Source organism: Callorhinus ursinus, unplaced genomic scaffold (genome assembly GCF_003265705.2).
Source record: "Callorhinus ursinus isolate GAN/ISIS: 27379988/994484 unplaced genomic scaffold, GSC_fseal_2.0 scaffold21, whole genome shotgun sequence".
Taxonomy (NCBI): domain Eukaryota; kingdom Metazoa; phylum Chordata; class Mammalia; order Carnivora; family Otariidae; genus Callorhinus; species Callorhinus ursinus.
Genome location: NW_027397083.1, coordinates 15,031,433 through 15,053,186, shown reverse-complemented (window position 1 = coordinate 15,053,186; position 21,754 = coordinate 15,031,433). Strand labels below are relative to the sequence as shown.

General features: G+C 50.0%; 1 protein-coding gene across 1 annotated transcript in view; it reads right to left on the bottom strand.

Annotated features, from left to right (window-relative positions):
* Positions 1 to 2,295: 2,295 nt before the first annotated feature.
* The window catches only part of ELF5 (E74 like ETS transcription factor 5), a 28,333-nt gene continuing 8,874 nt past the window's right edge, over positions 2,296 to 21,754 (bottom strand). The window contains exons 3-7 of the mRNA XM_025878983.2: positions 13,878 to 14,111; positions 10,954 to 11,004; positions 4,860 to 4,928; positions 3,474 to 3,669; positions 2,296 to 3,032 (exon numbers count right to left, since the gene is read on the bottom strand). Of these exons, the coding sequence (XP_025734768.1) occupies positions 2,936 to 3,032; positions 3,474 to 3,669; positions 4,860 to 4,928; positions 10,954 to 11,004; positions 13,878 to 14,111 (647 nt within the window). The 3' untranslated portion in view covers positions 2,296 to 2,935. The remainder of the gene's footprint in view (positions 3,033 to 3,473; positions 3,670 to 4,859; positions 4,929 to 10,953; positions 11,005 to 13,877; positions 14,112 to 21,754) is intronic.

Sequence of the window (21,754 nt, the reverse complement as noted above, 5' to 3'; positions counted from 1 at the left end):
GGGTCTCAAGATACGATAATCCTGGATTATTCAGATGGTTTCTAAATCCAATGATGAGTATTCTTTTAGAGGCCAAAGGGGAGAAGGAGGGGCAGGTCACATGCTGATGGAGGCAGAGATTGGAATCTTGTAGCCGTAAGCAAAGGAGGCCTGGAACCACCAGAAGCTGAAGGAGGCAAGGAAGGATTCTTTCCGAGAGCCTAGGGAGGGGCGTGGCTGTGCCAATACCTTGATTTCAGACTTCCAGCTTCCAGAACTGGGAGAGAATTAATTTCTTTTGTTTTAAGCCTCCAAATTTGGTAATTTGTCATGGGTAGCACTAGGAACCTAATACAAAGGGAGGCTGATTTAATGGTTTTTTAAGGGGAAAACTTTTTTTTTTTAAAGATTTTATTTATTTATTTGACAGAGAGAGACACAGCAAGAGAGGGAACACAAGCAGGGGGAGTGGGAGAGGGAGAAGCAGTCTTCCCACGGAGCAGGGAGCCCGATGGCCAGGGACCCTGAGATCATGACCTGAGCTGAAGGCAGACACTGAGCGACTGAGCCACCCAGGCGACCCGACAATCTCTTCTTTTAGTGGGACTGTGGGCTTTGATCCTGTCCATTGACATGGTACTTACCTCTTTAGATGGCCGGGACGGGGTTCCCAAATTCAAAATGTACAAGCATTCTGGATGTATGAAAAAAACAAAAACCAAAACCACAATAATGCAAGAACAAAGCTGAATGTCTGGGAAGAAGGTATGACGTGGTGACCAAGTGCTCTGCCCCATAAAGGGGCCGTTTCTACTTAGCTCCAGGAAATTATTGCCACAAAGTATTAAGAAACTAGCGTTGCCAGATACGATTTTTTTTAAAAGATTTTATTTATTTATTTGAGACAGAGAGAATGAGAGAGAGAGAGAGAGCACATGAGAGTGGGGAGGGCCAGAGGGAGAAGCAGACTCCCCACCGAGCAGGGAGCCCGATGCAGGACTCGATCCAGGGACTCCAGGATCATGACCTGAGCTGAAGGCAGTCGCCCAACCAACTGAGCCACTGAGGCGCCCCAGATACGATTTTTTTTTTTAAAACTTTTTATTTATTTATTCATGAGAGACAGAGAGAGAGAGAGAGAGGCAGAGGGAGAAGCAGGCTCCCAAGGAGCAGGGAGCCCGATGCGGGACTCGATCCCAGGACCCTGGGATCATGACCTGAGCCGAAGGCAGATGCTTAACCATCTGAGCCACCCAGGCGCCCCCAGATACGATTTTTTAAAAGAAGCTGGAAATCTGGATTTTTCTGTAAATTCCCTGATTTTTAGATGAGGTAACTAATTCATAGTAAGAAACAAAACCAAGCCTCAAAACAACTAGCAAAAAAAAAAAAAAAAAAAAATTTGTGTGTGTGTACCAAACAAAAACATCTGTAGGCCCCACTGGCCCATATGGTCCATTTTGTCTTAGGATGTGGAGGTGGTGGGTAGGATCATTACATATATTTCTTGCATCTTCTGGGGCTCTTTAAAAATCTCCATCTCCAAAATGCTAGGCAATGGAAGTGTCCTCAAAGGTCTAATAGGTCACTAACACTTTCCTCGGTCTGCCTTGCCGAATTTAACAACACAGAGACACTTTAACATGTTAAATATTTTATTCACATTGTTTACAAACTATATCCACCTGGAAAACACATGAGTCCAAAAATAGATTATTTTACAGTAATTCACATTTTTTTTTTTTTTAAACACGTTGCTTTTGAAGTGAAGCTCTAAGCACGGAGGTCCTGAGCCTGTCCCGTGGTTCAGTGCCTGGTGGCACAGAGCTTCCTGCTCTGCCGGAGAAGCAGTCCTCAGGGCAGGCCACCTCCTGTAGGTCACTAATGGCTTCCCTACCACTGAGCGATGAGGAGATGTCAGTGCAGACTTTTAACCCATGAACGTTTACTGATAGCAATTCACCGTCGCTACTTTAGTCAAGGAAATACGTTTTAAGAGCTTGAGTACATGCCAGGAAGACAAAACAAAGGAGACTTATCGTGATTGGCCATTACAGAGTTGTCAGGCCCTGGCCAGTTCTATAAAGGTTTAATGTCTGGGCCCACAGGCAGAATCAGCAAGTTACAATTTTGTGGTGTTGACGGCCTGGATCAGAAACAGTGGTGATTTGGAAATCGGCGCAAGGACCTGTGGACTAACTCTGCTGCCCCGCCCCCCACCCCGCACCACCAGGAGAGGAGGGGGACTAAACTCAGCAGGAAGTAATAATGTGCCTAATTTTAAGTGTGTGGCCCTAGAAAGATGGCCGTGGGAGTTTTGCTGAATGGCCCAAAAGATGCCCTGGTTCAGACACTTACTTGAACCTATGCTAAATCCAATCATGTCCCAGCTTGATGCATTCACTCTTTTATTAATTAAGAAACTTTTCTATGGCATTTGACTTTAATGATTGAAAATCTACAGGAGCTTGTCTTACCCACATCTCATCCCGTCCCGTCCCTACTGTACTAACTACCAAAGAGTCACTTTTCCTGTTTGCCTTTGCCAGGTGCCACAGTCAAGTATGTGAAAACTTTTGAGCCCTTGGAAGGGGAGCACTGGATGAGTCTCACATGGCAGAAGTGGACCCTTTCCCTCAGAGTAGGCACCAATGGCACGGGCTCTTGTGTTTCTGCATCTTGATTAGGGAAGGAATGTTTGATCAAGGTACCACAAAAGATCATTCCTTCCTTCCCATGGGTAAGAAAAAAAGAAGGAATTCCTTCAAGGGTTGCTGTCACCGAGGGAGCAGACAACAACAACTCAGTCCAAATGTAAGCTGAGAAGTGGAGAAATTTTATCAGCGCCTTTGCAGGCAAACGACAACAACAAGGAAAAGACTTTCAAACGTCTATTGCAATGCGATTGATTGTTTTAGAAGACAAGGAATCCATACAAGGAGCTTGACGGAGCAGATCATAGCTTGTCTTCCTGCCACCCGTGTGCATTTTTTCCAAATTTGTACACTAGCCTTCGGTCGACCCGTTCCAAAATTCCCGTTTTGTAGTAGTACCTGAGAAAGATAGCAGAAGAGAAATGCGGGGAGGGCCGCACGCCAGGAAGACAGCAGAACATAAACACTCTCCTCGTTCCTCTCGGGTGACCAGGCTGGTCTTTGGTTACCCTGGTATTTTCACACCCTGTTATCAGCTTACACTTAAACCTTTCCCGGACACCATGAAGACTAAGCCTCACCACACTCAGCTCAAAACGAGTTGTGTGTGTGCGTGTGTGGGATGGCCTGCATTCAGAGTGATCCCCGGGGCTGCTGCCAAGAAGAAGGATGGCGTGTCCGTTTACAAACCATAATCCCACCTGTAACTAAGAACCAGAGTGTTGTCTCATGACCTTTCGATTATCAAGGAAAAAGCTGCAAAAACAGTTTAATTTTCTATGGCTGGCTATTTTATATAACTCTGCCCGAAGGCGCATGCGTTTCATACTATTAACTCACCTCAGAGCTCGGCTCAACTTTTCATACGTCATTCTGTCATTTTTCTTCCTTTGTCCCCACATCTTTGCCAGGGCTTCTGACTTTACCACCCGAAAAATACCTTGTTCCCTATCTTCCCATTCCAGAATGCCACAGTTTTCTTCAGGAGAAAGAAGCAGGTCTCGCACAAATTCCCATAGATGAGAACTTTGGAGGCCTTTTGAGAAAGAAAAAAAAAGTTACTTACAAATTAAAAAAAAAAAATTCTAAAAGTTGTACGATTTCTCATCAACTCATGAAAATTGCTGTTTTATTGGGGTTATTTTCTATGTTATGACTGAGTACTCTACTTGGACCCTTATTGGGCTATGAAATGTCTGTCTTCTATTAAAGCAATCATAAGGGACACCTGGGTGGCTCAGTCAGTTAAACATCTGCCTTCAGCTCAGGTCATAATCCCAGGGTCCTGGGGTCAAGTCCCGCATTGGGCTCCCAGCTCAGCGGAGAGTCCACTTTCTCTCTCTACCCCTCCCCCTGCTCCTGATCTCTCTCTCTCTCTCTCAAATAAATAAATAGAATCTAAAAAAAAAAAAGTAAAGCAATCATAAAACACACATATAGGGACACCAGATTTATACCGACTAGAAACGCCGTGGCTCCCAGCCTGTCCTTGCTCTGTAGAACCATGGACTAATTCTTAGGAATTAATAAAATGACAGGCAAATGATCTTTCTGACAGGCAGTATGGTGGTACTAAAAATCCATAGCCGCACCAGTCTGGGCAGACCAGTCCTACAATGATGTTTTTCATGAAAAGCTGGTGTTTCTCCTGTTCCATTAGAGTTGTGGTTAAAATTGATTCCAGTTGTCCAACTGCCTGGGTTTGGGTCCTGAATTCACCTCTTCCTAGCTCTGTAATTGTAATCTCTCCAGTTATCTGTAAAACGGGATCAGAGGAGTACCTACCTCATGGCAGAAGTTGGAGGATTATGATTTTACACATATCAAGTGACTGGCACCAAGCCTGGCAGACTTGATTGGGCCCTGGGTAGGTCTGTCTTAGGGTCGGGGAAAGGCTAAGAGAATTGCCAGCACATGGTGTTTACTATTGTCCCTGAGTCCTTAAGAGAGAGGGACCCTCAGCAGACCAGGAGAAATAAACCCTTATTCAGAAATTCACCATGGTTAGACAATTTCTTTGCTTTGTCATTTTAATTCTCACAACACCATGTCCAAGGGAAAGAAATGTAATTTTGATAACAATTTATAAAAGTCAACTTCTCTGCTGTCTTCTTTGGGGGACACCTGGTCCCCTTCAAACATTCAGTGGTCCAAGCTTATTAGAGTACTTCGTCTCATGAATGGTTTTCGGAAATTAGAAACGAGAAAGGGCATGTCTACACTTACTCGTTCGACTATGACTGTGACAGTCTTGGCTTCTGACGCCACTCGTTTTCAAGCAATTAGAATCAGCATCTGCAATAGAATGAGTTACAGCAGTAGGACTGGTTCAGACCTCAAATCACGCCAAAATGAGCAACTATGAACTGGACACTGTTGCGGTAGAAGACCCCACGTGAGGCTTTGGGGATAATTAGTAGGTGGGCGGTGTTTGCCTTTATGGGGCATTTGTGTTCAAACCCTAGGGACCTGCAGGGTGCCAGGTTCTGGGCTCCGTGTTGGGAATAAGCGAGAACAAGACAGCTCTGGTCCCTGACTCATGGGCAAGGTAAAATACAAGTCAAACAAGTCACCCACAGTAAGTGTTATGAAGGAAGCAAGAAATGGGGTAGAGAATGAAGGGCGGGGGCGGGGGAGTGCCTGCTTTAGATGGGGTGGCCAGGGAGGGCCTCGTGCGCAGGAGGCATCTGCACTGATGTGAGGGGTTGAGAGAGTCTTCCGGAGGGAAGGAGCAGCACAGAAAGAGAACCCGTGAGGCAGGCCTGTGGTGTGCCCAGGGGCGGGGGGTAGACAGTGATGCTGGGGCCTGAACCCATGGATATTCCAGGAAAGAGCACTCAGGGCAGAGGGAGGGCATGTGCAAAGACCCTGGGGCGGAAGGTGCAGGGGAGTCTCAGAAAGAGCCAGGAGGCCAGTATGGCTGGAGCAAAGTGAGCAAGATAAAATTTTAAGAATTTTATCCAGAGTGGTGGAGGCAGGACTTGAACCAGAGCAGTCCGTTCCAAAGCTAACGTTCAGAACTACTACTACTTTTTTTTTTTAAAGATTTTATTTATTTGAGAGAGAGAATGAGAGAGAGAGAGAGAGAGCGCACGAGACGGGGGAGCAGGAGAGGGAGAAGCAGACTCTCCGCTGAGCAGGGAGCCCGATGCGGGACTCGATCCCGGGACTCCAGGATCGTGGCCTGAGCCGAAGGCAGTCGCTTAAGCAACTGGAGCCACCCAGGTGCCCCAGAACTACTACTTTTATCTTGTCTTTCATAGTAGGTGTTCAGTGAGCACTCCGTGAATAATTATTAGCTGAGTTTGTTGAGTGTTTAGTATTGCCAGGTCCTCAATCTCACTCACCCTTGTGATGAACGTCTATTTCTAGCCCCATTTTACATAGAAGTAAATGGAGGCAGAGCGAGGTCAGGGAGCTCACTGCAGCCCATTCACTCATTCGTTCATGAGCGTTGAGCCACAGTATGCCCACTGTATGAGGTGCTGGAGGCACAGGCCGAGGCGGGTATCTCCTCTTGGGGACTTACATCCAAGTGGGTAAGAGCATCTAATGAACAGGTGATAAATGCTGAGAATATTGAAGCAGGGTGCGGGTAGGAAAACAGTGGTGAAGAGGGGTGAGCCAGCAGGCCAGACTCCCTGACGAGGAGGTACTGGAACAGGCAAGCAGCGAGCCCCGGGGATGTTTGGGGGGTGGGGGCACGGTTCAGGTCACGTGCCCGGCTGCTGGTGGAGCCCAACTCTGCACCCAGGCAGGCCGGCCGGCCTCAGAGCCCTCAGCTCTAGTAGCTACAGCACATGTCCGCTGGAACGAACAATGAGATGAATGCAGGCCTTCAGCTTTCAGGGTCCCCTCTGCACCCCTTCATGGGCTACAGCCTGGAATTGCATTGATGGGGGGACACCCGGCCCATGCACCCAGGCAGGTGTGTGCAAAGCACAAATGGATGCTCAGGTGGACCCAGGTGAGGACAGAACGTAGCTGCCGGCTGGAGAGGAGTGAAAGCAGGTGAGCAGGGCCGACCGCTGGCCGATGACTAGAAGGAAGATGGCTGCCCTTCTGTCTGGTGGAGCGCCGTGCTGCCTGGCGCACCCGCAGGGTGGACCTAGCGTTGCTTTAACTTAATCTTTGAAGAAGAGAGAAAGCAAATGGAGAGGCGAGATAAACCAAGGTGAGTTATGAACCGGTGAGCAGACAGTAAGCTTGCCCTGAAATGCCAAAATGGCCAGAAGAAGGAGGCAAAACGCTGCCCTTTTAATTTGTGTGATGTCTTCCATGTGCCGCAGGTGAGGGATCTCTGGCTTGGTTGGCTGAGCCCAGGACAGGTCCGTGTGAGGCGGGGTTGTGTGGACTGTGGGAGCCTCTCCTGGTGGGTCTTGCCAGAGATATCCCTGTTTTAGCTGCTCCCAGTTCCCCATGGTGGCTTTGACGCCACTCATGGCTCCACAGATTGGAGGCCTTGCTTGGCTGGGGGTGGCCGTGGGGTGGCCGTGGGGCAGAGGCCCTGCAGCCGTACAGAGTTAGCTGGGAGGAGGCAGGTTACCAAGCTACAGCGTCCAGCAGTGCCAGCCAGAGGCCACAGCAGCACCAGGACCCTACCGAACTTCACCGCAGAAGCCCCCGGTGCTCCGGGCGACAGGTCCCCTGGACGCAGAACTATCTTTGTCTCGGAGGGGTCCCCGCAGCTGGGCGGGGCCTGGTGCGGGGGTGACGGGGGCATGGCCTGGGTTCTCTGCTATCCGTGTGATTTGGAGAGGTTTGGTTGCCTTGAGACTGGAGACTGTTAAAATGTGGCCACGGGATATATTCTCGGTCAGTGACTGAAGTCCAGAAGCTGAGATGGGGGCTGGAGGGGCAGTTTCCCAAACCTGCTCATGATGTCCCCCATGCACGAGTGGGGCTAGAGAGCCCACGCTCCGTGCAGGGAGGAGAAGCTCTGAGCCTCGGAACAGGAGGCTCGCGGCGGCGACCCCAGGCCCGCAGGCTTGGTTTTCTGGCATTTCTGCAGTGGGGGTGGGAAAGGGCAGGTGGAGAGCAGAGACAAGTGGAGAGTTGCCGGGGGATGTCACTTGGGCCAGCCCGACAGCTTCAGAGCTTGTCGTGCCTGGGCCCCTTCCGCAGGTACTGAGTTGAAAATCATCTTGTTCTCTGGGTCACTGAGGAGCTGCAGACCCAGAAGAGTCTGGAGCCTTGGGTCTCAACTGAGGGGGCAGCGGAATGAAGAGAAGGGTCTGGGGGTATGTGCACCTGTCTGTGTGCATGTGTGTGAGTGCATGTGTGCGTGTGTGTGTGTGTGTGCACGTGTGGTGAATGGCCCAATGTATAGAAGCACAGACTTTGAGAAAATGAGTTGGAATCCCATCTGTGCACTTCTTTGCAAGTCATTGCTCTTCTGGTTCCTCAGATGTAAATGGGGGCAACCATCCTACCTCATGGAGTTGGAATGAGGATGAAATGAGTTAGAGCAGGTAAAACACTCTGCCTGGCGCTGCCCGGGGCACAGTGCTTCACAGGTGGTAAGGGTAGGTGTTCATCTTCACTGCAGACTGATGGGAACGCTGCCTGCAGCCCCAGGATGCCAGCTCTCCTCGTTGGCCAGGCCTTGGCCTCCGGCCGGCACATCTCATTTCTGCGTTGGGGGTGACTAGGATCACGAGACATCAGCGGGGCCATAGGCATCGTGATCATACGTCCTGGATTTTCTAGAACAGGCTCATTGTATAATCTGTCAGTCTGTTGTCTTCATTCCCGTTAAACTATATGTTGGGGGTTCTGTCTGGGGAGAGCTGTGCGAGAGCCAGAGATGGGCCTCAGGGGCTCCGTGGGAAGGCCACGGTTTCCTGGTGTGGTAGTGGAGGCCGCCATTCGGCAGAGCTGGGGTGCTGCTTTTCGGTGTGCTCACTGGACCACTTAACCCTGAGTTCAGTCTAGAAACGGTGCCTCTCTCGTTGGTAAGGCTGGGCATGGCCTGCACGGAGCAAAGCCTGGGGCAGCCACCGTTGTGCAGGGTTTGTCTCCGTAGAGAGGCCAGCTCAGAGCCCTTGTCTTATCAGCACCTTTACCTCCAGAAACTTCTCTCTGTCCCTCCCATCACCATCACTCTGCCTCCTGGACAATAGCGTCCTAGCTGGGCTCCTTCCTGACCCAGACACAGCAGTCTGGGGGATCTTCTTAAAGTGCAGATGGGATCTTATTGTTTCCTGCTTCAGCGACTTCCCAGCCTGGTCAGAATGAAATCCAAACTCAAAAGCTATATGTGACCTGCTCCTGCCCTGCTCTTGGCCTCAGCTCCCGCTCCTCCCTCTGCTGATGTTGCTGATGATCTACCAAGGTGCTATCCGAGAGAACCATAATGATGGGAATCTGAGCAGTCATACGTGGTAGCCACTAGCTGCCTGTGGCTATTGAGCACTTGGAATGTGCCTAGTGTAACTCAGCAGCTGAATTTTCACTTTATTTAATTTTAATTAAACTTAAGGGCCACATGTGGCTACCGGTCACTGCATTGAGCCTCCTAATGCTAGTTTTCTGATTCTTTCTCAAGGGCTCCAAAACTGTTCCTGCCTCAGGGCCTTTGCACTTGCCACTCACTCCCTGTACCCTTTTCTTCCCTCTTCCTGGCTAACTTCTGCTCATCTTTTAGGCTTAATTTAAATCTCTCTTCTTCTTGGAAGTCTTCCCTCATCCCTAATTGAAATGCAGTCTGTTCTCCGTCACACACACAGCACCCTGTCCTTTTCCTTTGTGGTATCATCATACTTAGCCATTACAAATTTATTACAGGGATTGTTTGTTTGATGTCGCCCTCACTTGCTTTATGATGGAAAGACCAAGGTTGCGCCCATTGCTGCAGCCATGGCACATAGTAGGTGCCTGGGCCTGGCTCATGGTAAGGGTACACTAAATGTTTGTTGAATGAATGAATGAACGAGAAGGGAAAGGAAGGGATGTGTGAAGAGAGGAAGGGATTAAGGGCTTCGGACTTAGACACACCTGGGTTATCTGTCACCTTCCTAACCTTGTCACCTTTAACCTCTAAGCTTGGTACTAGGTCTTGTCTTACAGGGTTATTAGAAAGATTACCTGAAACAATGTTGGTAAAGATTCTAGCACAGGGCCTGGCTCATTATAAGCACTCGGGGAAGGCTAGCCGCCATTATGATTACAGCAATGACTCTAATTGGGGCTAGTTCTATACTCAGGTAACAATTTCTTCTACAGAACTTACGGGACACACTATCTCTTCCTAGCTGTGAGGGAGGCAGGCTGGCAAAAAAAGACACCCATTTATAGACAGAAACACTGACCACTGGGAAAAGTTTGGGCAGGTCAAACTCACTGCTGCTTAGGAGCACGGCAAGCGCCTGCCCTGGGTTCAAGACTTTAGACAGACTCAGTAATGGCCCCTGGGCCTCAGTGGGCTCATTTCTTTCTGGGGGGGGGAGGGGCTTTGCCTGGACTGGGCTGGGTGGAGACAGCAGGGTTTGTACCCCGCAGACCGCTATGGATGGATGGGAAACTCCGCGGGAACTTTGTTCACAGGTAGGAGAGGCTCTGCCCTGCGGCCCGAGTGTGGGGAAAGCTCATGGAAGGCAGAACCACTCCTGATGGCCCCGGAGCTCTGTGGGGCATGGCGGGCCTCTGTAAGCCTGCAGTGTGTGCCTTATGGACGCAGCTATTCCTGGGCTCAAACTCTGAATGGAAAAATCTACATTAACCAGATAACCTGAATCCTCAGTTAATTGCTTGGGACTTTCAGGACAGCAAAAATAAGTCATGAGAAAACATCCATCCGTGTCTGCCCCTCCGAGGCCTCACGAGTACCCCCCCCCCCCCGGCCCCCATTCCCTATCCCCTCTCTGTGGATGAAGAGGCTGAAGTCCACGGAGGAAAGGGGCCTACCCAGGACCCGTGTCTCCCGCTGGTCCCCCGGCCAGGGCTGGTCCCCAGCTCAGATCTTTGGAGACATTATCAACTGCAGGGTTAGTCATTATGGTTATAGTTGCTCACAGCTAGCGCTGCTTGGAGCATCCGTGTTGCCAGGCACTTCATATGCACCGTTTCTCCAACTCACCACAACTGGGGACGGTCGCTCCATTTTACAGATAGGGAAACTGAGTCTGGGGGAGGACGAGGAATCCATAAACCCAGGCCCCATGCTCTGCCCACCACATTTTCCCTTGCTGTCTTCTTCTGGTCTGTGACTGGTTTATTAGGTCATCAACTTTTCAGTTGTGGTCACAAAAGAACCGTCAAGCCCATGGTGCCCACCAGCGGCCTTGGGACCACCTTGGGCCACGTGAACCTGGCTACTTACAGTCTTTGATGGCAGCCTTGGTCTCTTCAGTGTCCGTAAAGAAGGAGTAACCTGGGAAGGAAGAAGAAGTCCACAAATGGTACCAGGGGACCCTGGGTTCCCTGATTGGGAGAGCGGGTACTGGGGAGAAGGGGAGCAACTGTCCCCTCTGCGGGGTAGTTTTATTTCAGAAAGAAACTTTGAGACCCCCTGGCTCTTATTGGGCCATGCTGAAGCCACCTTTGAGAGATAACCTTCTCCTGGTTTTTAAAGGGCTCCTGGAGCAGGCCCTGGGGCCAGGCATTCCAGCAGCCTCGAGGATTTTCCGAGGGTGCCTGGGCCCTGACTGAGCTGGGCCGTGTCACCACCCCAGTGTGACCTCACTCAGTCTCCGGGCAGCATGTGACAAGACTCCCGCTGAGTGGGTTCCCCTTCAGCTCTGCTTGCAGGGTCTGTGATCTGTTTTGGGACCTCCAATCCCTTGGGGGTTTGAATGCCCCTTATGTGCTGGCCAAAGGGGAAAATGGACATAGGAGGCCAAAAGGAAGGCAAGACCCACCGAGAGGCTGTAATAAGAATTTGGGAGATTATGTCGGGGCCTTGGTTTGCTCCTCTGAAAAATGGGGTGGGCTGGGGGAGGAATTAAGAGTCTCAAATCAAGTTACCACGTGGTGGCACAGGCCAAGGGACACCTCTTTTCTAGTTTGGTGTTCAGCAGGATTAACTTCCTGTGACTGAGGGGCCTGGAACAGGACACATTTGTGACTGTTTATTCCCAGTGCCATTTTCTGATGGGTTCTGGTCAGCCAGGGCACCTGGGTGCACTCTGCCCGGAGGGCTGTCCGAGAACAGGATGGAGGACTGACCAATGAGGGACCCATTCCACTCCCACAGTGGAAGCCACCCACGGCCCCCCGCCCTCCCTGCTGGCCTCACTCTCCAGCGACCAGTGTCCCCGAGTTTCTGAGCCCTTGAATCCTATTGAGATACCTCCTGAGCCAGACAGCACACTGGGCCCTATCCCCCTCCCTGTAGCTCCTCCCACTGTCCAAACTTACTGGTTCTGTGTCCTGTTCTGCCGGAGTCCTGATCCATGCAGTCAGTAAAAGAAGGCCTAAACTAGGTAATAACCAGATCATCTAATTTATTGTACAAAGGCAGACCCTTTTGCGAATGAAAGATAGTGCTGGTAATAATTAGTCTGGGATAACAGGTGAAACACATTGGGACGCAGTAAACTCTGGTCTTACTGCATGTATTTCGATTCACGATACACAGTATACATTCCTGCTTGAGGAACATTTAAGGAGGAATTTCGGTGTGGAGCAGCTTGGTGGTGTAGGTAGTTCTACTGCTCAACACGGTTAACTACCCCGGCCTGAAATTCCACCGCTGGCGTTGGCCTTGTGACCCCAGGGATTCCTCAGGATGAGAGGCAAAATACGGCCTGTTGGAAAAACAATTGTGTTTGGCTTGTTTTGCACGGGCCCTGAGGTAATGGCAGAGATTTGGGGATGAAACAAGGGTCAGGGAAGGGAGGCACCCAGGCCGAGAGACCCCAGCACAGGGGCTGCCGGGGTCTGGAGACAAACTTGATTGGCATGATGTTTGGTGAAGGCTGGTGTTGCCAAGCTGCATCCCCTTCCAGGATGGAACACCTCCCTCTCTGTGGCCCAGGGAGAGTTCTGAATGGAGCCCCTCCCAGGGCCAACATCCATAGCTTTCCTGCCCTCAGGCAGTCATGATGGGGGGGAGCAAGGGGAAAGCAAAGAATCTTAGAGTTGGAAGGTCCTCTGTGGTTTTCTGCCCAAAGAGGAATCCCTGCCACAGCATCCCCATCAATCGGGGGCTATTAGCCTGCTTGATTATCTCCAGTGATGGGGAGCTTCCTACCTTTAGTATCTCCTGAAGCAGTCTTTCCAAAAAAAAAAAGAGGCTGACTTTTAGAAAAGTCTTTCTTAAAAGTGAACTGAGATGTATTTCCTTATTTTTAAAAATGTCTTTCCCCTTGGTTATATTCATAATGACAAAAACTGCTGCCATTTACTGCATTTGCATCTTTATATGCTGCTCTGGGTCATGTTTTATGGAGTCCTGTCACCTGTGAAGGTGTGTATTATTATCTCAGTGTACAGACGAGGCAGTGGAAATTCAGAGAGGGCAAACCCTTTGCCAGAGGACCTGTGGCTCCAGAGTGTTGGGAGTCAGGGTTGCAACACAGGCCTTTCTGAACTCAAAGCCCTTGCTTTGTGTTGACTTTCCACAAATCAACTCTGTGTGCTGTGTGACCTTGGAGAAGTCACCTAATCGCTTGGGACCTTAGTTCCTTTATTTGTGACATGGGGAGACAGAATTATATGTTCTCAAAGAAACCTTTCCAGTCTGAAAACACCCGTTCTTCCACATTCTGCTCTTGTGGAGCATTGAAATATTAAATAATGCCCCTGGCGCCACCTTCCGGCCGTTTGATCCTTGACCATTAGGCAAACGGTAATGAAATGCCAATTAATTGGACTCCTCTGGAAACGGGAAGGGAAAGGGTCTAGTTCATTTTCTTCTCCTCTGCTTAGTGAAAAGTCAAGCAGAAGCTCCTTTTTCCCCCATGTCTTCTGGTGGTGAATCTTAATTGACAGAATACATTATTTTGTTGTCTCTGCCTGGTTCCTGAATGTCTTTTTAGGTTTCTTTTCTTGTTATAAAAATACTCAACTTGCTTCCTTGTAACTTGCTCCCTTTGACCTACAGTCTCTAATTCTAGCAAAGGAGAACTTCCAGAGATTGAGAGATTTTGGTTAAGGGGCTTTTGGTGAATAGGGAGTTCCAGCTCATGAAATCCCACTGTGTGATTTGCACGGTGGGGAAGGACTTGGGGGACGGGGAGGGGGAGGTAAACTGGGCCCCACTCCTGGCCCCTTCCCCGGAGGCCCGGCCCCCTGGACACTGACCTTGCGAGCGGATGTTCTGGAGGATGAAGTAGAGGTACTCCCCGCAGATGCCAGCCGCCTCGATGAACTCGTCCTGCGTCATGCTGCACAGCTGCGGGCCGCTGATGTTGAAGTGGCAGAAGGAGATGCAGTTGACGTCCAGCTTGTACTGCTCGCAGCAGAACTGGAGCCATTCCCAGACGTGGCGCTTAGTCCAGTACTCGGGGTGGACGGACGTCCAGTAGGAATCGCAGGCTGCACCAGGAGAGAGAGAAAGTGAGGGACCGCGGTCCCCAGGAAAGCCTCCAGGGGGCCCCCTGAAGGAGGCTCCCATTCCTTTAACATCCACATCCCTCGGCTGTGAGTAAAAAGGACCTCTGGCTGTGGGGTGTTCTCCGGGGGCCCAGGCTTATCTGCTCCACCGCAAAAACCAGAGGAGACTGGATCTTCCGGGATCACCTGGGAGCAGGAGAGAGAAGGACCGGCGAGAACCGCAGTCATGGCTTGGGAGCACGGGGGCCTAATTTTGGTGCTTGGAAAGAGGGGGACTAGAGAAGAAAGGGAAGAACAAGGCCCTTGAGTGGTTGGGGTTCAGACAACAGGGTATCCAGAGCACAGTCTTTGGAGCCTGACAAGCCTGGGTTCAAACCAGAGTTGGGCTGCTTTTGACCTGGGCAGGGTCCATAGACAGTTAAGCCTCAGTTTCCTCACCTGTACAATAGGTATAATATGTCCAACTCACAGGGCTGTCATACAGTTTGGAGCTGACGCGTGTATAGGCTGTGTAGTGCCTAGAAAACTGTCAACCAATTCAATAGTTCCTGAATGCCTAGTGTGTGCCGGGCACAATTTGAAGCTGATTTGATTCCCTCTGCTCTTACGCACAGTTGCCGACACTAGCCACTGGTTTGTGCACTGCCTCTGGTCATCTTGTGCAGAGGGCCTCCAGCTGGCGAGATGTTGCCCAGAGGCCAACAGAGCTTGGGTCACCACAGCAGCCTCTGCTGGGGAAGAGGGAAGTGGGGGAGTTGGTTGTATTGTTGTTTTTGTGGTTTTGATGATGCTTTGAGGAATTTCCATCCTGAGGCCAGAGCCTCTTCCCTCCTTCAGAAGAGCCCCATACAAACCCAGACAGAGGTGGGCACCATCTTGTCTGGGAGGCTGAGAAGTGGCCATGCCTGGCTTGGAACAGAGATTGGGTGCTGCACAGTTCTGTCCCAATGCCAGGAGAAACAGAAAGGGTGGCAGACAAGGGGTATGGAAGAAGTGAGGTACCAGGTACTTGGTTAGGCTCTTGGACACAACTCTTGTGGCTGTCATGGTGCTCATTCATTCATTCAATAAATGAGCTTCAGTCTCCTCATTGGCAAAATGGGGAAAATGATAGCACCTATGTCATGGAGTTGTTTCGTGGATTAAATGAGCTATCATATGCAAAAGTACTTAGAACAGAGCCTCGAAGATTCTAATGCCATTATTAAGATTGTCATTGAACACCTGTTATGTGTGAAGCAACAAATTGTGAGCTAAAGATTCATGGTAAGAGGTTTGGTCCTTGTCCCCTAGAAGGTAACAGATTATGAACCTGAGGGTCACAGAGGACTTGCCCCAAATCTCACAGCCAGCATGTGGCAGAGCTGGGATTTAAACCCTAGTTGGAACTTGAAAGCCATCGCTCTTCCCATTCCATCATACCTGGTTGTCAGAGTGTCGGGACAGAGAAGAGATGAGACGTGGAGAGAGAGGCAGAGGCAGAGAGCAAGAGGGAGTGAGAAGGCCTGAGGAGAACAGTGGAGAGGAGAGTGTGGATGACAGAAAAGGTCACTCATGAGTAAGACAGCGCAGCAAATATCAATAAGGCTATTCTGATTCCCCCATAAATGTTGCATTTGCAGCCACTGTCCCCAGTGACTCTGTGGAGCTTCCAATCCCAGGCAGGAGAGATGTTCTCTGCCCTCTCAGGGGTATTGCTCCCTTGGGAGCTTCTTAGGCACCTCCTGTGTGTCAACTTCTCAAGTTCCTCAAATCTTCCCAAACAGGTATGATTTCACAAGGGAGGAAACTGAGGCTCGCCCTAAAAGTCAGAGCCCCAGAAATCTCCCTTCCCACAATAGATTTGTTTTAATTTATCTTAAATTTTTAATTAGACCTTTATATGCATGTGGATAAACGGTCGGTACTCTGCCAGGATGGTGGAGGTCAATGTTGTTGCCTCTCCCTGGTGGGTGAGGTGACAAGGGGGCTGCCTCTCTTCTTGCTTGCTGGTCGCTGGCTGGAGCCGGCCCACTACCCTGTGGGGGGGCCCCTTGTGGCCAATAGGGTCTCCTGAGAAAATAGGGTGGCCATTCTCCAGTCTGGTCTGTGCTTTCATCGACCGATTTCTGGCTTGAGTAAACCTGGGGGGCCTTTGACATTCCTGGTATTCTGATGAGGGACGTTTATGAGCCTTGAAATTCTTCCGCCCTTGGTCCTGAGCTGAGCCCCCAACAGAGATGGCTATCGGTGTGCCGCAGTTGGAGGACACACTTTATTTCTTTTCATGGAAAGGTTTCTAAGTCTCCATTCCCTCCTCTCTCCACTTCCACCCCCCCCTTGTTATTTTCTTTGGCACATGAACAGGGCCATGTTGTTTCTGGAAGCCAAAGGGCCTAGAGGATTCGGAGAAACGCCGGGGTGGGGGTGAGCACTGACACAGGGAGGTGTTGCTGGCAGGCTCCTTACCCCTCAGCTCTTTCCTTTGAAGCTCACCCACAGAGCAGGCTTTGTGTGCAGCTCCCTCTGGAGGGAAGCCAGAGCCAGAGCCAAGCATGGCGGGCTCTCCTCACCAGGAACTGCCTTCCCACAGCCTTGGGAGCTGAGAGGAAAATGGCTGTTCTCACTACACGGAGGGCAAAGAGAGCCAGCATCATGGGTGCTTTCTGGTTGCGGTGTGTTTCTGTGGTCCTATCCTCACTAGAGGGGTGCAGAGGTGAGGAAGGCCTGCTTCATCTGGCCCCTCCCCCTGCTCCCTCAGGATTGCTTCTGGCCCAGAACAAGGTCTCCATCTACCTTCTCCTAACTAATTCCTATTCATCTTCAAGACCACAGCTCACTTCCCCCATCTCAGGGAGACCCCCCAAACCTGCACAGCCCCCGAAGGTATCCTTCTCAGAAGGATTCATGCCTCATCCCCCTCCCCAAACCATGAACTCCACATGTCTGGCCAGCTCTGCTTTGCTCATCCTGAGTCAGGAGTGCTTGGGGACTGGTCTACCCTGCTGTGGGTGTCCAGTGAGTGTAACCAACTGGCCAAATCACCAAGGTCTATTATCCCCTCTTTACAGAGGAGGTTCTGGGAGATTATGGCCTACTAAGGCCACATGGCTAGTAAGTTAGGTCCACATCAATTTTTCCATCTTTAAATGTGAGAATTTTGCATCATATCATGCCTCACTGTTCTTGGTTGAGGAGGACCAAGTTGGACACACATCTCCAAGACTGACTAAAAAAGATTTGGACAAAGGCATATACACATATAAAATTATATATATATATATATCTTTTATACATATAAAAATCTAGGTTAAAAAAGGTTTAAAAAAATCAGAAAAAGGATGAGAAACTGATGATGACAAGGTTTGCAACCTCTGTGATGATATGAAGAAGACCCTCTTGCTACTTGGAGGAGGTGAACTCAGGGCAAATAAAAGAAGGGGTAATGCACCCACAGAGTATGTTATCTTTAATAGATTATATTGTCTGGAAACATGAAGTGTTTTTCTCAATGCATCTAGCATTTATAAAATAATGAAAACTCTTTGGAGAAGTTGAGTGTTGAAACTCTTCTGCCTATGTATATGGGTTGGGGACGAACCACATCCCATGCCTGGTAGCCTTAATCTAAATGTCCACAGGCCACTATTAAGCACAGTCTCAGTCAGCAACTTTGAAGCTGGAAGTAGGTCAGGACATTTGTTTAAGGGCCAGTTGTACTGGGAGGAAGGACTGAGCAGCTAAGGGGGTTTTCAGCAATTCTGGGGGCGGGATTCTCACAAGTGCTATTATAACTTGGGACATATTTAAATTCAGAGGGAGGGCTTAAGCCTGTAGAACTGGGGTGGCACACTCAAATGCCTACACGGTCAGCAGGGAATGTCCACGGAAGGTGCTTAGAACAGAGGCAGGCATGTAGTAAGTGCTCATCAAATACCATCCATGTATACTTGTTAATATTAAGATTACCCATACACCGACTTTATATTTCCTCAAATACTTGTAATATGTTCTTTCTCTCTCTCTGTGTGTGTAGGTCAGAAGCTTTGTTCCTTTCCGGAGATTTGGGTTTATATTCTTAATGAAAACTGAGGAAGTTATATTATAAACGAAGCTAATTTGTCCTTAAATGGCCAGCCTGAGTTAGGCGGCCAATACTGTTCAAAATGTGGGGATACTGGCGAGTCTGTGTGATTTTGTAAAATGCTTGGTGTTCAGGACACACACGAGACCCATGCTTCTGACACTGGGGTGGAGGGGCAGGGACAGGGGCTAATCCCCCGCCCCGGGGGCAGGGGGTGGACAGGGGGTGCCAAGGGTAGTTGAACCCACAGGATTAATGCCTGTGCCTCTCCCGTGTAAATGCCAGAGTGTGGGTCCAGTAATCCACAACTTTCTTTCTTCATTATAGACATTTGTGGTCTTCTCAATCTTAGGCAAAGTGCTCTTAAGAAAGTTCTAGGTGAGTCCCTTTGCCATCTTTTCCAAATGGATGGCTGCCCCTGAGCCCTTCCTACATAGAAATTCTGGAGCCAACATTGTTCATTTTGGGGGAACCTCCCTTCAAGCAAATATTTGGGGGGAGATTTTGACTTTTCTTATTACAACAAAATAGATATGCAGCAGAATGCAAAATCTGTGGGACTGGAGACTGTGAAAATTGTTTGAGCTTAGAGCTCTGAGTTAGGTCCCCAGACCCTCTGCAGGAGAACTTGGTCTTTCTCCTCCGCTGATCGGGGATCCTCAATGAGAAACTCTGTGAAGCTAAAGGAACCGGCCAGCTCCCGGAATTCAATCAGACTCTCGTCCCGTCCTCCATTCTACTGTTCCACTGAATGACCTGAAGAGCAAGGGACCTGCAGGAAGGGACCAGGAAGGGAGGTGAGGATTGTGTGGAGTTAACTGAATGTGGGCTGGGGAATGGACCTCCCTGATTTGCAGTCCTGGCTCTTCATCGTATTAGTTGGGCAACCCTAGCGGAGTCTCTTAACCTCCCTGGACCTCAGCTTCCTTCTGCAAAACAAGAATAATAGTGCCTCCCTCATAGGAAGTTTGCTGTGAAAAGGAAAAAAATGGTACATGTAAAGAACTTAGCCCAGTTATCTGGAGGACAGTAAGCCTTCAATATAAGTCACCTGTAATTCGTTACTATTTTGGGACTGTGTTTGTTCTTAGAGAAACGAGGCCACGCCCAACCCCTCCATCTAGCTGAGGGACAAGCAGAACAAAGCAAGCCCAGGGCTCGGCGTGGGGAGGCAGAGAGTCTGGGTCACAGGAGGCCTGAGTTAGACAGCCTGGACCGTAATTAGTGTGATTTATTAGCATAGGGAGATGGGAAAGTTTTTTGCCTGGGGCCGCACTGAAGAGAGCCTGCGAGTGGACTGGGTAGCACGGGGCACCATCAGTTGTGGCTTTGTCACTGAAAGGAAGGACTTTATGGGGGGCGGGGGGGAGCCTGAAATGAAAAATTGTTTCCAGGTTTCCTCCCAGGGAGGGTCGAGCTCCATCTAATAGCCCTTCTTGGCCTTCCTTCCAAGCCCGTGGAATGATTTAGACCATGAGATGGTGGAATGGGAGGGAAGCCCGGAGTAGTGTAAGAAACTGGATGGAGAAGAGACTAGAAGGGTTGGTGGGCATCAGCAAAGAGCTATGGCCTGGGGCATGTGGGGTTGGGAAGGTGCAGGGAGCACCAAGCCCCTAGTGGTCCCGAGGCCACAGCTTCCCAGAAGGCTCAGATGTGTGCACGGTGGGCTGCTGGTGGTGAGCACTGAGATCTCTCTCTGGGCGTGCTCCCGGGTTGTCACCACCGCCACAGGCCCACCTCACACTCTTCAATGATTTTATTTATCTGGTTTTGATTTAGAGATTCTTAAGACTCTTTTGCATGCGCTCTCAGACTTCTATACCCAGTGCGTGGATCTTGCTGAGAAAAGCCCACGTGAGACCCGAATGCCTCTCTCCCTGATCTTCTGGATGTTAATACCCAAAAGGTTTTGCACCTTTTCAAATAAAGTTCTTTTTTAAATAAAATTTCCCATGGTGTAGCAACAGCTAACATATTTGTGGAGCCCCTAGGATGTAGCAGTTAGTGTGCTCTGCCCTGTGCACCTGTGACCGCCCCCCTCCCACCCCCCGCCACCAGGTCCTCTGAGGAAGTGTCAGAGCTGGGGGTAGGTCATGTAGGGGTTCTCCAGCTCTTGCAGCTGGGCCTTCGTGCCTTCAAGGTGCAAGAGCCTTGCGTGACAGTGGGGATGGAGAGTGGCAGCTGAAGCCTGCCCTTCTCAACCGTCACCCCAGGTTCCTGAGGGACCTCTCAGGAAGCCCTGGAATGGCCCCAGTCTAGAAACCTTTGCTGCAGACAAAGTAGTAACCAGAATCCACCGCAGAGGGGGCACCGCATGTCGGCGTGGTCACCTTGGCAAACGGGAGGGCTGTGTGGCTGTGTGCAGGTTCAGGGCAGAGAGCCAGCAACGAGGTGTGAGGCCAGGGTACTCCATGACTTGTCAGAACTTGAGTGGAGAAATATCTTTAAAAAGTATCATATGCTTGTGAAGGACAGGTGGCCTGCCCTGCACAATTTGATAAAGTTTTCCAGTATCGGTAATTCTTTATTTTAAGAGAGCATAAGGGAAGCCCCAGAGGGAGTTAATGGAATTCTAGAGTATTTTGCAGTCTGTGACCGTCCACTCCCCGTCCTTGCAGGGAGGCCACGCAGAAGGCCTGCTTCCAAAGAGCAGGTCCGATCCTTTGTGGTTAGTGTGTGGCGGGCACAGATTCGGCTGCTGTCGGCTAAAGCCGTTGGAAAAGGTTGTGAGAACACCTGGTTTTCCTGACTAAGTTGATTATTCCTCCCTGCCCTCTTGTAGACATCGTTTGTCTAGTGGGCACATCATTTCTTTCTCCCTTTCTTTCCTTTTGGTCTCAAAGTATATAAGCTGTCAAATCCTGACTTGGAAAGGATGAGACGGGGCCCCTTGTTGCTTTTTTTATTCAATAGGAGAAATGAAGAGGGGGAAAGAGACTGAGCTGTTTTTCCACTAACTGGGCGTCGTGGGGCTGGAGGGATGTCTCACTGGGCACAGACCACGGGGAGTTTGCAGTCCCTTGCTGCCTCCCTCTCCGCAGACACTCGGATGGAGGCATCACCTCTCTGGGATAGAAAATACAGAGGAGGGTGCTCTGAGGAGAGCCAGGGCCTACAGGGCCCACCCAGTGCCCAGGCAGCTCTCAACTATCCTTGCACATCCAACTTCTCTCCACCTTTAGGAGGTCAGGGACATTCAGCTCCTTTGGGAATCCAGAGAGCCAGGTGGCAAGTCAAAAGTCGGGCTCCTCCCTCAGGGAGGGTTACTCCTGCAGTATATTTTATTTTCATCGGCCTCATGCCTTGGTGGGATTTGGTCTTCTCTCAATGGGTGGTGGAAGAAGAGGGCTACATCTGTGATGCAGGAATCTAAGTCCATTCACATGATTGTGCTAACCATCACCTCTGCCCGTCTCCAGGACCTTTTCATCTTCCCAAACTGAAATGAGTCCTTCATTTTTAAATGCCCCTGTGTGCTTGTCCTGCACCTGACTGTGTTCCAAACACTTCCCACGTAATAACAAACCGCCCTGATAAACATTCTACGAGGTAGGTGTTACTG